Here is a 13,038-nt window from a genome sequence, read left to right on the forward strand (position 1 = left end):
AAAATGTCTCTGTTCAATGCTAAATGGCATTTGAAGAAGCTTCACCTCTCCAACTACATTCACAAACCGCATAACGAGAGACGGTTGACTGCTTATTCCTCGAAAAAGGTCCAATGCGTGGCACAGAATCGTCGGTCTATGTCAAACTAGCCGTTTTAATTCTTTTTGATTGATAAAGTTATAACAGTTCAACATTTCTTTCCAGTCTTTATCTCGCCCAAAACTATTTATTTTAATATGGTAAAACGAAATATCTTGTATAAATCGTTTATTTAGGTGTTAATCGACCAATTTACCCATTGAATACATAACAAATAATTCCCGTGCCTAATGACATCAGTAGGTCGGCTCCAGAGGCACGTTCTCCTCCATTTGGGAAATGCGTGCCAAAAAGCCTAATGGCATGCAGTCAAAAAAACCCAAAATTGTATATTTTGCCCAATGAATTAAGAACCAGTTTGAAATTGCGACGTTCTGGAGCAAGTTTGAATCTGGATTCGGATTCAACGGCCCAAAATCTGTCAAACACGAAAAAGTTTGCTTCTGGGACAGACCAAAAGTTAATTTTTGCTTCGCTGTGGTATTATACTGATACTATCATTTTGACTTCTTATCTCTCCACACTTTAAAAAATTGTGGTTGAATTTTGTAATTTTAGGGGGCAAGTAAAAAATATTTATCAAAGTATCGGGTCTTTCTAAAAATTCTTAGACAAATCCGAGTTTTCGATATTTATTCATATTAAAGGCTTATTTATTTTTATTCATCCTCCTAAGCCAACCAAAAAGAGAGGGGGTTGCCATAGTAGTATAGTATATTTAAGGTACATTCGAATAAAAGTTTCTAGCTATTAAGAATTCACTAAAACTGATTTTGTCATCAAAGCATCTATTAGCATTCACATTAATGTAAAAAAAAACAAGATTTGGGGTGGAGCGGACCTGGTGTGATGGTTAGAACACTTGACTATCACGCCGAGGACCTGGGATCGAATCCCACTCCCGACAAACTCGCAAAATGTGAGTTCTTCCTTCGGAAGGGAAGTAAAGTGTGGGTCCTGAGATGAACTAGCCTAGGGCTAAAAATTTCGTTAATACAGGTGAACAAAAAAAGTAAAACAAGATTAATCAACCTAGTCGTGATAGTGCCTTTCTCGTCAAATATGCACTCATGATGTTTCCGTCGACGTAAGCCAAAGTGTTTCTGAATCCTTAGAATACTTTAAAATCTTATTTTCTTCTTTTGTCACATTGCTCGTTGACTGGTCTCAGGAATCTGAAATGGTGTGATTTGACGAGATCGTGTTAGATTTATCAAGATTTTGTTCTGTTACACATATTCATCGCTCGCATCGGTTTTGTTTATTTTCGTAATTTCGGCGAAGCATCCAGCTCTGGTTCTCAAACACTGCCGGTAGTCTCTAATGTGGTCTGAGCATATTTTTTTTTGCTAATTTTTTCATTATGTTATCAAAAATGCCGCGGTTTGACGTGTCGCATGCATGAGTTTGGTTCACCTGTATATTTGACCACTTTTGGCGGGACACCTGGAATCGATTCCGGAACATTTCCGATTTATTTCCGAGTGGAGCTGACCTGGTGTGGTGGTTAGAACACAAGACTATCACGCCGAGGACCTGGGATCGAATCCCACTCCCGACATACTCGCATAATGTGAGTTCTTCCTTCGGAAGGGAAGTAAAGCGTGGGTCCCGAGATGAACTAGCCCAGGGTTAAAAATCTCGTTAATACAGATAAAAAAAAAATATTTCCGAGCCTATTTTCTTACTAATCATTCATCAAGTTTCCGAAAAAGCCGCTTCTGGTGTGCTGCATGCATGGATTTGGTGCACTGTTAAGTTTGACCACTTCCGACGAAAAACCCGGAATTAATTCCATGACACTATCGGATGTCCCAATTATGGTCTAAGACTTTTTTTGCTTTAGGACAGACTTGTTAGAATCCCAAAATGGCCACTACAATGGCCGACTTTGGGACCTACTCACGATTTCGAGAGCACAAATCTCTTCGTAAACGAAACCAGCGCAGCTGATCTTCTTATTTTAAGCTTATTACAAGTGAGCAAGAACAGAATAATAAAATGCGCTGTTGTTTGAAGCTTTCTTCTTGAGATTTGTGCGTCTGAAGTTCTGATGTACTGTTGAAGCGGGATTTCAAGACGTTTGTCCTTAATCTTCATCGGGTTACCTAGAAAGTCTCGATTTGATGTATCGCATGTGCGGGTTTGGTTCACTTTATATTGAACCACTTCCGGCGGGACACCCGGAATCGGTAATATCACCGGTAGTAACTTATGTGATATGTGAATATTTTCTTACTAACCTTTCATCAGGTTATCGAAAAGTTCCGGGACACTTTTGTGTGGTCAGAGACCATTTTCTGGCTGACCGTTTATCTGGTTATCGAAAAAGCCGCTAATTGGATGTGTCACATTCATGGGTTTGATACACTATTTTGATTGGCCACTTCCGGCGGAACACCCGGAACCGGTTTCGGAACACTACCGGTTCAGATATTATCTGAAACTTTTCGCGTTTTGGGATGTTAAATTTAGTCGAAAAAATATATTCAGCTTTTACAAAGCCTCTTCGTCGACTGATCAGTTTCACCCCGAAAGCAAAACTGCTGATTTTTTAATTCAAGTGTTATTAATAACATTAAAATGATTTGCAGTAAAAGCACAGACAAACAGACGTAACACTTCGAACATTTTTTTATTCAAATTATAGTCATGGAAACATGTTCGCCCAATGCTAAACTGAGTTTGGCCAACCATCAACTAGGTGGCGCATCGTACAAAAACGATGCGAGTGCCGTGGATGGCCAATTGGCCAACTATCAAATTTTCAAATATACCGTTAAATCTGTGTATGATGAGAATTATCAGAGTGTTACGTCTGTTTGCAGAGCGTTAATGATTAATCACAATTTTAATCATGATTAATGATTAAAAATAGTGATTAATCGAGTGTTTTATTGAAATAGAATCAACTTTTTGATACTTTTATTTTAATCACATAAACTAGGCATCAAGTTTTACTATGTAACCCATTCATTGCATACTTACAGGCGATACATGAATACTTTATAAACGTTTAATCATAAGAAAAAGTTTAATCTATGATTAATCAGTGATTAAACACTTTTCGAAGGATTAAATGAGGCAAAGGTAAATACTCATACAAGTATGCAATGAACGAGTTAAATACTAAAGCAAGATTGCCATTTTATGTGATTAAAACAAATTAACCAAAAATATTACTGTATGCTAATGAAATGCTCGATTAATCACTATTTTTAATCAAAAATTTGTGATCAAAATTGAACGCTCTGTCTGTTTGACTGTGGTAAAAGTTTCAACCAAACTTGCTATTTGGTGAAAACATTCGCGAAATGATGCGAATCGCTTTCGACAACGAATACGTTTTCACTCTTTTTCGCTTTATCAAACCAACCTCCCGTACGAATGGCACACGAACAGACTCGACACTGATCAGCATTGTTGACTGCTCCATTCCGCCGTTGAGCTGTTGCGTTCCAGCCAAGCCTGTCTTTTCATCGCTCTCGATGCTTTTCGATCAGCTTATCGCAAAGCATCGCAGGCTGGAAACGTGATTGGTGTGGTGTCGGTACATGCGAATGTTGCTTCTGTGTGAGTGTCGAGCGTTCGTGCCGTAGCTTCTAAAACCAACCCATTCGGTGTTGTTCGGCTGTTCGGGTGAGCATGTGGTGGCTTTGACAGATGTGTGCAAAATCGTTTGTGAGTTACATCATGTTCGTTTTGCCACCCCTTTGCCTCTGCTCATAGCTGAGCAGTGTACAGTTAATATAATTGATAAGTTGATTGAGCATTCGTGCGCTGATAATTTGCATCATTGGTTTCAACCTCATTGACTGATGTAATTCAACGTCGTACTTATTTCAAAGCATTGAGTTTGATCATATCAATATCTCTTCAAAAATTGAACACCAAAAAATGTTGAAAGTGATCATTTTTACCCGAAATGACGGTACATCATTTAGTTATATCAAATTACTTTATGTCAAACAATGACGATGCTAAATAACGAGTGTCCAGCCATTAAGCTAAATGCCATTTGGACAAATATCATTTGACCGAGCACCATTTGGCCGAATTATGATCAAAAGAATTCAGAGGCGTGGGCAAACTCCGGCTAACATTCTAGTTGCCGATATGATCATACAAAATATTACCATCTTTCTATCATAAGCGATTCTTTCTAGTTTAACCATTGAGGTATTGGTTACCGTTGATACTGCGAATATATTTGCCAGAGATTTTTCTTTCTTTGAATCATACTCAGTTCATTTGAGTTTTAGGGCCGATTTCTTCACCTCGGCTTAACTGGTAAGCCAGGCTTACCCATTTAGTTAAATCTGGTTTAACGCTTAAGCCAGGGTGAAGAAATCGTGCCTTAGTGTTATAGAAAACAAAGGCATGATTAAGTGATCTTCATTCCCTTTTCGGCCAAATAGTGTTCGACCAAACGTCATTCCACTAAATGGAGTTCAACGAAATAACCCGGAACCTAATAAACGTTATGGAATAGAGATTTACTCAAGAATATTTTAGGATTCGATACGTTCGGAATACTAAATTAATTACTGAAAGAGATCCTGAGGAATATTTAAAAGTTTAAGATTTTCAGAGGATCGGTTTTCAGGTACAATAGACAATGATTTTTCACTAGTGTCTAACTAACTTTATTGATTTCTCTTCATCGATCAGAATGTTTATCGAGTTTTCCTTAGCTTTTTTAAATAAAATACGTGAAGGATCTTGCTATACATCTTGCTATACAGCATTTCCAGTATAACGCACGAATTTTCAATTTCAAATTCAATTTTGCTCAAGTACCTGTGAGCTTCTATCTAAAAGGTGTTTCATGTTACTTGTTTTGCAATATTATTCACCTGTTTTTGAAGAGCGAATGAAAAAATCCTATTATTTTCTTCAAAGAAGTGTAACTAAAGAACAGATTGAAGTGATGTCTCCAAAGATCTTTGAGGATATTTGTAGGACTTTAAGAGAAAAAACGCTGGGAGTAATATGCATTACAGATCTATGTAAGATGTCATACACTTTCAACTTTTCAAAAAAAACTTACCATCCGATTTTTTTAAATGTTTTTTACTTGACTTTTTACTTTTTTTTCGAATCGATTTTTAAAACAATCGAAATTAAATAATTTGTGTTTTTTTTTTTGTCAAAAATAGATTCTATGTATAAGTTTTAATAAAAAGCTATTCATATTTTTAGTACATCAAACCATACTAAAGTGACAACGAATTCAAAAATAAAAAAGGATAAAAATTGGACCTTGTTTATATATACAAAAAAAAATTGATTCTTTTTTGATAAAAATTGTAGAACGGTTAAAAAAATCTTGAATAACTTTTCATAAGAAAACATACATTTTTCTTACTATTTTTTTTTTTAATTTGTAATAACTCAAGTATGGTTGGATGTAGCTAAAAAAAAGTATTTATTTTTATTCGTTGAAACTTGTACGTAGAGTCTATTTTTGATGTCAAAAACCATAAAAATAGAATCTAAAAAGCTTAGTTTAAAAATCAATGAAACATCTTAAAAGAGAAAATGATTAAAACTACCCGGGGCTACTTAGCAAATTTTGAGGCTGGAAGTCAGCGTTCTACAGAATAAAATAATAAAAACGAATGGTAAGGTTTAGGAAAATTGAAATTGAACCCAACCAAACTATTACGTCAAAAAAAAATTTGACCTAGATTTTCTTGAAAAATAATCACATATGTGAACGGTGTATCGCCAAATGAAAATCTTGAGCTAATTTTAGAATCATTCTCCTCGAGGGATATAGGGATTTTTCGAGAGAGCTTTCGATGAATACCATGTATATTGTTTTGATAAAACTAAAGAGCTGCAGCTGCAACATTAACGTCAGAACTTGGAAGTGTAGCTGTGAAAGTGATATAACGTTATGCATTTAGAATACTTCAAGGTTTATATGTCACTCTTATTTTTTTTTATTGTTTCGATTTTTTGTTTCATTCAAGATGCAAATCCGTGATCAATTACATATATGTTCATTCAATGCTTATTACTGCTACGACGTGTGCACGTCTTCGGCTAGGAATCAAATTCATCCATTGATACAGTGGCTGTCGGTATTCGTTTATTGCACTATGCTGTGTTATGAGTTTCCGTTTACAATTTCAAATTGAGATCAAGCTGAATGCAGATTTGCGATGATATAGTATGGCTTCAAGGTGTAGACATTTATTGTGTAATTATATTATCAAAGTACGACGGTATTCCCACGTTTAAATACATTCATCTGTATGGCTTATATGAACTGTGACCAGCTTTCAGTCAATTATTGTAATTACTATTAGTTAATCTATAGTTTCCGATGCGAAAATCTGTGGCAAATAAACATACTTTTAAACGTGATTGATTATTCAATAAATGGCGCGTTTCGAAAAAAAAGTTTCATCATATGAGTAAACTAAATACATCTACCAAACCTACCATCTTCTCTAAATGAAGGTATCTTTTTCGTAGGAATTTCCGTTCGATATCACTTTGTATGTCAGGAAATAGTGTAAAGCAATTCACTGCATTTAGTTCTTGATATCACTGATGCGTCGGCTGAGCGTTGTATTTTTCTTATTGAGCGTTCCGTTGCTGCGATGCGTCGGATAGAGATTCAACGGAGCCAGGTTAGGATTTTCAATTCTCGTAGGTGATGAGACGATGGAGCGATTTCGATTGAGCGAGCCGATCACTTCCTGCGGTTCTTGATAGCCCGAATCCATGTCGTCAAAATTCTGATACGATTCCATTAAAGGAGTTGGGTCTTCGTAATCATAATCAACAAAACCGGAATTCTCGAATGAGTTTTTGTTCTTTACGATTGTATTCTGGTTCGATGGAATGTACTGTTCGTGTTTGCGACCGTAGTCGATGACTTCGTAGTGGTCTTCTGGATTATAGTATGAATCGGATATGAAATGCTGTGTGGTTCCGTGTGGGGTCAGGGTGGCCCACAGAGTACGATTGTCTTGCGGTAGTTGATGGTTTGTTGGATAGAGGATGGTTCCCGGCATAAATCCGGACTTAGTAGTACCCAACTGAGGCTCGTTTAATGAGGACAGTGGTGGATGCTTCAAATTACTATCATGATATGAATAGTTGTATGCGCTGTGTAATAAAAATTATGTTTAAAAAAGTTCCATGCAATCAAACAAAAAATGTCCTTACTCTCTGCATTTGAACAACACCATCGCCAGCAAGGCCCCCAATAGTAAAACTCCAACACAGGACGACACTAGCACGAAGACCCATGTATCATCCATTCCTATGATTGTGGTTTTCCAAGCGAAGCAGGACAAACATCACAAAGAGTGGGATGAGAGAAAACAGTACAATTAACACTGAACCCTCTCGGAAACAGAGAAATCGATATAAATTATTTACCATTGCCCGATAGTTCTATGAACTCCATTCCGGATTCCATCCCGTTCGGTTTGAGGGATGTTTCGCACATGAAGGCCGCAATACAGGACAGCGAACTGTTGGCCGGACGCGGAGCGATTGCGTTCCGTGGCAGTAGGAACGATGATAAAGGTGGCGGAGGCATCGACAGTATCATATCGGGCGGTGGCCCCAATTCGGAGCAATCACCCAGACAACTCATACCTTTGGCAAGTATCCTGTTGTAGCAATTGAGGGGAGAAATCCAAAACACGTATTTATTCGTTAACGGCTGTTGTGTCACAAATTGTTTAAGTCACTTCAGTTGGATTTCAAACTATTCATCAGAATCAGTTCAGAAAAGCACTCAAATCTCTAAACAAACTTACTTTGACGGATTTATTCACGACGAAATATCGATACAGTCAAGGAATTTCCGAAAGCTGGTGGAAAACTGCAAATTTTCACCACCAAACATAAAGGGGACGCATGCGCCGTTGTGAGCGCGCGCCTCCCATTTACTCACATTGCATCCTTTGCCGTACGAACGATGTAATGCGTTGACTCCGAAGCGAACCGTTCGAGCGAAAGGACGAGGAGGAAAGCCTGAGGGACTTCTTCCTGGAGTTGTTTGCTGTTATTGATTCTCAGTAATATTTCTGTGGAAGTACAACACTGTTGATTCAGAATGGGGATGGAACGTCTCCGTGGTGATTGTTTGAGTAATTGAAGGATGAATGTTTATAGCTCATACGTTAATGTTGTAAAGAACTCCTAAAATGCATATGTTTAGCAAAGTCAATCACCCTAATTGCAACAATGTTACCTTAATGACCGTATCTTTATAATCAAAGAAATAAATAAACACACTAGTATGACGTGCTAAGCTAATACAACATCAACATCTCAATTTCTCTAACATCAATCGACTTTATGGCGCCGGCACGCATCGATGCAATGCCAGTTTCTGCTTCAAAAGCATATCTGATTAAAAGGGGTGCGTGTTAGCGAAACACTCAAACAGGAGTGGAATTAATTCTGCTGAGAAATAAGGCCGTTACAAACAGTTATTTCATTTTTTTTTGTCCTGCCACTCTTTGACTGCGCTCAAAGGAGGGGGGTATGTATATATTTTTAATATACATACCCCCCTCCTCCAATTTAATCTGAAAAATATGAAAAACTCATTGGATTTGTAAAATAATGTTTGCCAAGATTCGCTATCTTGATAAATATTTTTATATGGTCTCTTAAAATGGAAAATCCAGCTTCTTCTTCTTCTTCTTCTTTGTGGCTCTATGTCCCAACTGGGACTTGGCCTGCCTTGCTTCAACTTAGTGTTCTTTGAGCACTCCCACAGTTATTAATTGAAGGGTTTTCTTTGCCTGCCATTGCATGGAATTGTATATTGTGAGGCAAGCCCAATGATACACTTTGCCCAGGGAATCGAGAAAATTTTCCCAACCGGAACGGGAATCCAACCCGCCGTCTTCGGATTGGCGATACATAGCCTTCACCACTAGGCTAACTGGATACCCCAGCTTAAAATGTTTGAATGGGGTGGGGGGGGGAGGTGTGATTGATGACAAAAAAAATCAAACTGAAATTTGTAACAGCTTATATTGACTCACAAAAATCTAACGCACTTCACGTGTGCGCTGAAGCACATTTCACCGGCGGCGGCGTATATAGCGTCACGCTGTACGCCCTATTCGGTGGCGGCGGTGGCTGCGTATTCGGCGTGAGTTTATTTTCGTGAATTGCTACTGCTAGTCCTTAAAAATGTTAACACAAAATACTTTGTTTTCTATACCCAAGGTACAATTTTTAGGTACCTTGTGCGAAAGGTGTGAACGTAAATAAATCTGGGGTTTCAATAAAAACTACCCCTATGAAACTTTTTTCACAGGCAGGGCTCATGGATATATGAACAAAAAAAAATTGAGAAAAAATCAAGGTCGCCTATTTTCCCGGAAAACTCAGGTGGATTTTTTTTTGTTTTCCCCTGACACTACTTACTTTGAAAAATAATAACTCAAGAACGAAGCATCAGAGAAACAAAGTTTTTTAATGAAAATGAAAGCAAATTTTCTCAGAAATCCAAAAAAATATGAACTGGAAAAAGCTTTCCACAAAATTTTCCACAGTTGAGAAAATTTGTATAGAAAAGCCGGAAAAACAATGCCCGAACTCGTGGAAAATTTTCATAAAAATATTTTTGAGAAGGTTATTTCATAAGCTGTAATCGCTGAAATTTTTGGAATGTATTTTTTTTCGTTTTTGAGTTTTGGCCAATTTTGTTGAAAACTGTCCAAATGTGTCATATAAGCCTTTTCTTTGAAAAATCATAACTCAAGAACGAAGTATCGTTGCAACATGGTTTTTTAATGAAAATGAAAGCAAATTTTCCCAGGAATCAAAAAAAATATGAAGTGGAAAAAGTTTTCCACAATATTTTCCACCGTTGAGAAAATTCATAAGAAAAAGCCGGAAAAGCTATGCCCGAACTCGCGGAAAGTTTTCAAAACAATATTTTTGATAAGATAAGCTTTGATCGCTGAAAGTTTTGGAATTCACTTTTTTTTTCTTTGTGAAAAACGACCATGTACTCATATATTATATGGTCATTTTTCACATAATTGGCCATAACTCAGGAACGAAAAAAAGTGCATTCCAAATATTTCAGCGATCACAGCTTATGAAATTACCTTTTCAAAAATATGTTTGCTTTTTTTTAGTTTTCCACGAGTTCGGGCATTATTTTTCCGGATTTTCTTCATGAATTTTCTCAACTGTGGAAAACTTTCTTGAGTTATGGTTTTTCAAAGTAAGGATTTCTTCACAAAATTCAAAAAAATCCTTTAGAATTTTTTTGAGGATACCTTTAAAGAATTTCTCCTGTATTTTTTTTTTGAAATTTTATAATTTTTTTTTGTGAAGATCCCTAAAGGAATTACTGAGAGAAATCCTTAAAAAATCTTAGATGGAACCTCTGAAGATATTTCTGAAGGAATTGCAAAAAAAAATCCATAAAGTAAGCTTCTAAAGAAGATTTTCCAAAGAACTCCTGGAAGAACCTTTATAAAAATTTCCTTAATATCTTTTAAAAACATTCAAATCCATAAATCAATGGAAAAAATTCTGCAAAAAAAAAACTGGTTTTTATATTCATGAAAAAAAAAACATTAAACTATTGAAGGAGTCTTAGGAGATATTTCTGATGGAATTTCTGAAGAACTTTTTCAAGAAATCCGTGAAGAAATTTCTTAAGGTGAATATAGAACGAAACCACACCTTGAATTTTCGAAAGCACAAATCTTAGGAACCAAACATCGCACCGATCTGAAAAGTTGATAGATTGGTCACCCACTGGTGGTGGCTTCGTTCTATATTCACCTTAAGAAATGCTTGCAGGGTTTTCTAGATAAATCTTCTTTTGAAATCCCTGGAGATATTCTTCAACTATCCATATTCATCTGAAAAAATCATAGAAAAATTCTTCTAGGACTTCTAGAAGGAGTTGCTGAAGTAATTCCAAGAATACCTGTAAAAACCATGGTGGAATTCGTATAAGAATTTATAAATAAACATTTAGAAAAATTTCTGAGGAAATTCCTTACCAAAATTCATGGACAATATTCTGAAACCATCCCCGGAGCAATTGTGAACGTACTTTTAAAGGAATCCCTGGCAGAATATTTGAAGAACCACTTGAACTTCTGTAATGATTCCTAGAAAAATGTCCTAGAAACGAATCCGAGTAAAAACTCTATAAGGAAGAAATTCTGGAGGAACTTCTGGGGAAACACATGGAGGAATACCTGGACGAACTTCTGAAGGAATCTCTGTAAGGAACTCTGTTTGAGTCTCTGGATAAATATGGATATCTGCTGGAATAATTGAAAAATAAACCATGAATAAACTTCTGAAGGAATTACTGCGAGAATTTTCAATAGAATTTTTGGAAATACTCCTGGAGAAATCTGTGCAAGAGTTCATGAAAAAAATATCTGTACGTATCACTGAAGGAATCCCTGTAAGATATTTTTTTTTCTTGAAGAAACCGCTGGAGAGATTTCTGAGAGAAATACTGAAGGAACCCCTAGAGCAGGGGTTCTCAAACTTTTTTGGCATACAACTTACTTTTGCTTGTTTGCTTCAAGTCTTAAGCATTAGACTAACTTGAGTTTGAGCGCTCATCTGCTAAGGGAAATGTAATGAAGTCACCAAAAATATCGACGGGAATTTTCCGTCGGGAAATTTGCACCCCTGAGCAAACGTAGTAAAATAACTAATATTAAGATGAAATTGCATCTTGAAAGATAGTTTACTACTTCAACTTAGAGACAACAACTTTTCAGGATGGTATAGAAGGCGGACGGCAGTTGGGGTGATTCCATATTATCAGCGTGCCATTACTTAAATTCCGTGCCCTTCCAATTAGACAATTTTACAAAATGTGGAAAATCATCGTTTTCCACGCTTTTTCTTCGACTATTATAGTCATCCTTGTGCTCGACCGGCTCAATTTTACGTCTAGTTTACTTGCACATGAAACTTCATTTATATAATGAAATGGCGTGAGGGGGTTTTGCCCCAGGAGTGCGCATTACTCCTGGTTACGGAATTTTCAAACTTCGTGGTCGTGCGGCTAGTGTCACCATGTATTTAGTTGCATCATCGTGCTGAGTACCGCGGGTTCGATTCCCGCCGCAGCTGTCAGAGAAAGTTTTCGGCTGTGCCACTGGGCATTGCATGCTAGTTCGTTGTCTAGTGTCGTGCTTCCTTCAAAGATCAAATAGCGCACTGGAAGCATTCAAAGTGTCCGTGTATTTAAAAATAATAATAATACTACTACTACTTACTTTCAGTCCTGGGCTGGGCACCCACGGTAGTGCAGAGGGCCGAATTGAAAGATTTCCATCCTGCGCGATTGCCAGCCATCGCCTTGACCTGTGGCCAGGTCAAATTTCTGTCGACTTGCTTGATTTCGTTGTTGAGGCTGTGCCGCCATGAGCCTCTGAGTCTGCCTCTGCTGCGATGTCCTGCTGGGTTCCAGTCTAACCCTTATTTGCAGATTTCGTCTCCACCCCTGCGTAGAGTGTGGCTGACCCACCTCCACTTTCGTTCCCGAATTTTTGTCGCTATCGGCTTTTGATGACATCGACGATGGACATCCATGTTGGAGATCCAATTCTGAGGCCACCATACACGAATTATATACCGCAGGCATCTATTGATGAAGACCTGCTGCCGTTGCGTGTTCTCCTCTGATACACATCAGGTTTCACTAGCGTATAGCAGCACAGATTTCACGTTTGAGTTAAAAATTCGGATTTTGGTGCATCGACTGATCTGGTTGTTTTTCCATACATGTCTTAAACTCGCAAAAGTAGCCGTCGCCTTCTTAACCTTCACGTACCCGAACCCCAACATCTCATTTTCAAAATGCTGGCATTTCGTCAATTTTCATCTGACTTTTTTGAAGTCTCCCTCAATCGATCATAAATTGGTGCAAGTTTATTACACCCAAGTGGCCA

General features: G+C 37.4%; 1 protein-coding gene across 1 annotated transcript; it reads right to left on the reverse strand.

Annotated features, from left to right (window-relative positions):
* Nucleotides 1-6,195: 6,195 nt before the first annotated feature.
* Nucleotides 6,196-8,080, reverse strand: LOC115255067 (uncharacterized). The gene is made up of 4 exons (XM_029852829.2): nt 7,888-8,080; nt 7,502-7,737; nt 7,286-7,382; nt 6,196-7,225 (listed from the first exon to the last, which is right to left on the reverse strand). Exons 2-4 carry the CDS (start codon nt 7,719-7,721, stop codon nt 6,646-6,648), a joined length of 897 nt encoding a protein of 298 aa, XP_029708689.2. The 5' UTR covers nt 7,722-7,737; nt 7,888-8,080; the 3' UTR covers nt 6,196-6,645.
* Between the last annotated feature and the right edge of the window lie 4,958 nt (nt 8,081-13,038).

This window comes from Aedes albopictus, chromosome 2 (genome assembly GCF_035046485.1).
Source record: "Aedes albopictus strain Foshan chromosome 2, AalbF5, whole genome shotgun sequence".
Taxonomy (NCBI): domain Eukaryota; kingdom Metazoa; phylum Arthropoda; class Insecta; order Diptera; family Culicidae; genus Aedes; species Aedes albopictus.

Excerpts from the sequence above, each read along its gene's own strand:
- LOC115255067 (XM_029852829.2), bottom strand. The coding sequence starts at position 7,721 with ATGAGTTGTCTGGGTGATTGCTCCGAATTGGGGCCACCGCCCGATATG. Across the intron at positions 7,383-7,501 it reads CATAGAACTATCGGGCAATG|GAATGGATGATACATGGGTC; the intron begins GTAAATAATTTA and ends CCACAATCATAG. Across the intron at positions 7,226-7,285 it reads GTGTTGTTCAAATGCAGAGA|CGCATACAACTATTCATATC; the intron begins GTAAGGACATTT and ends TTTATTACACAG.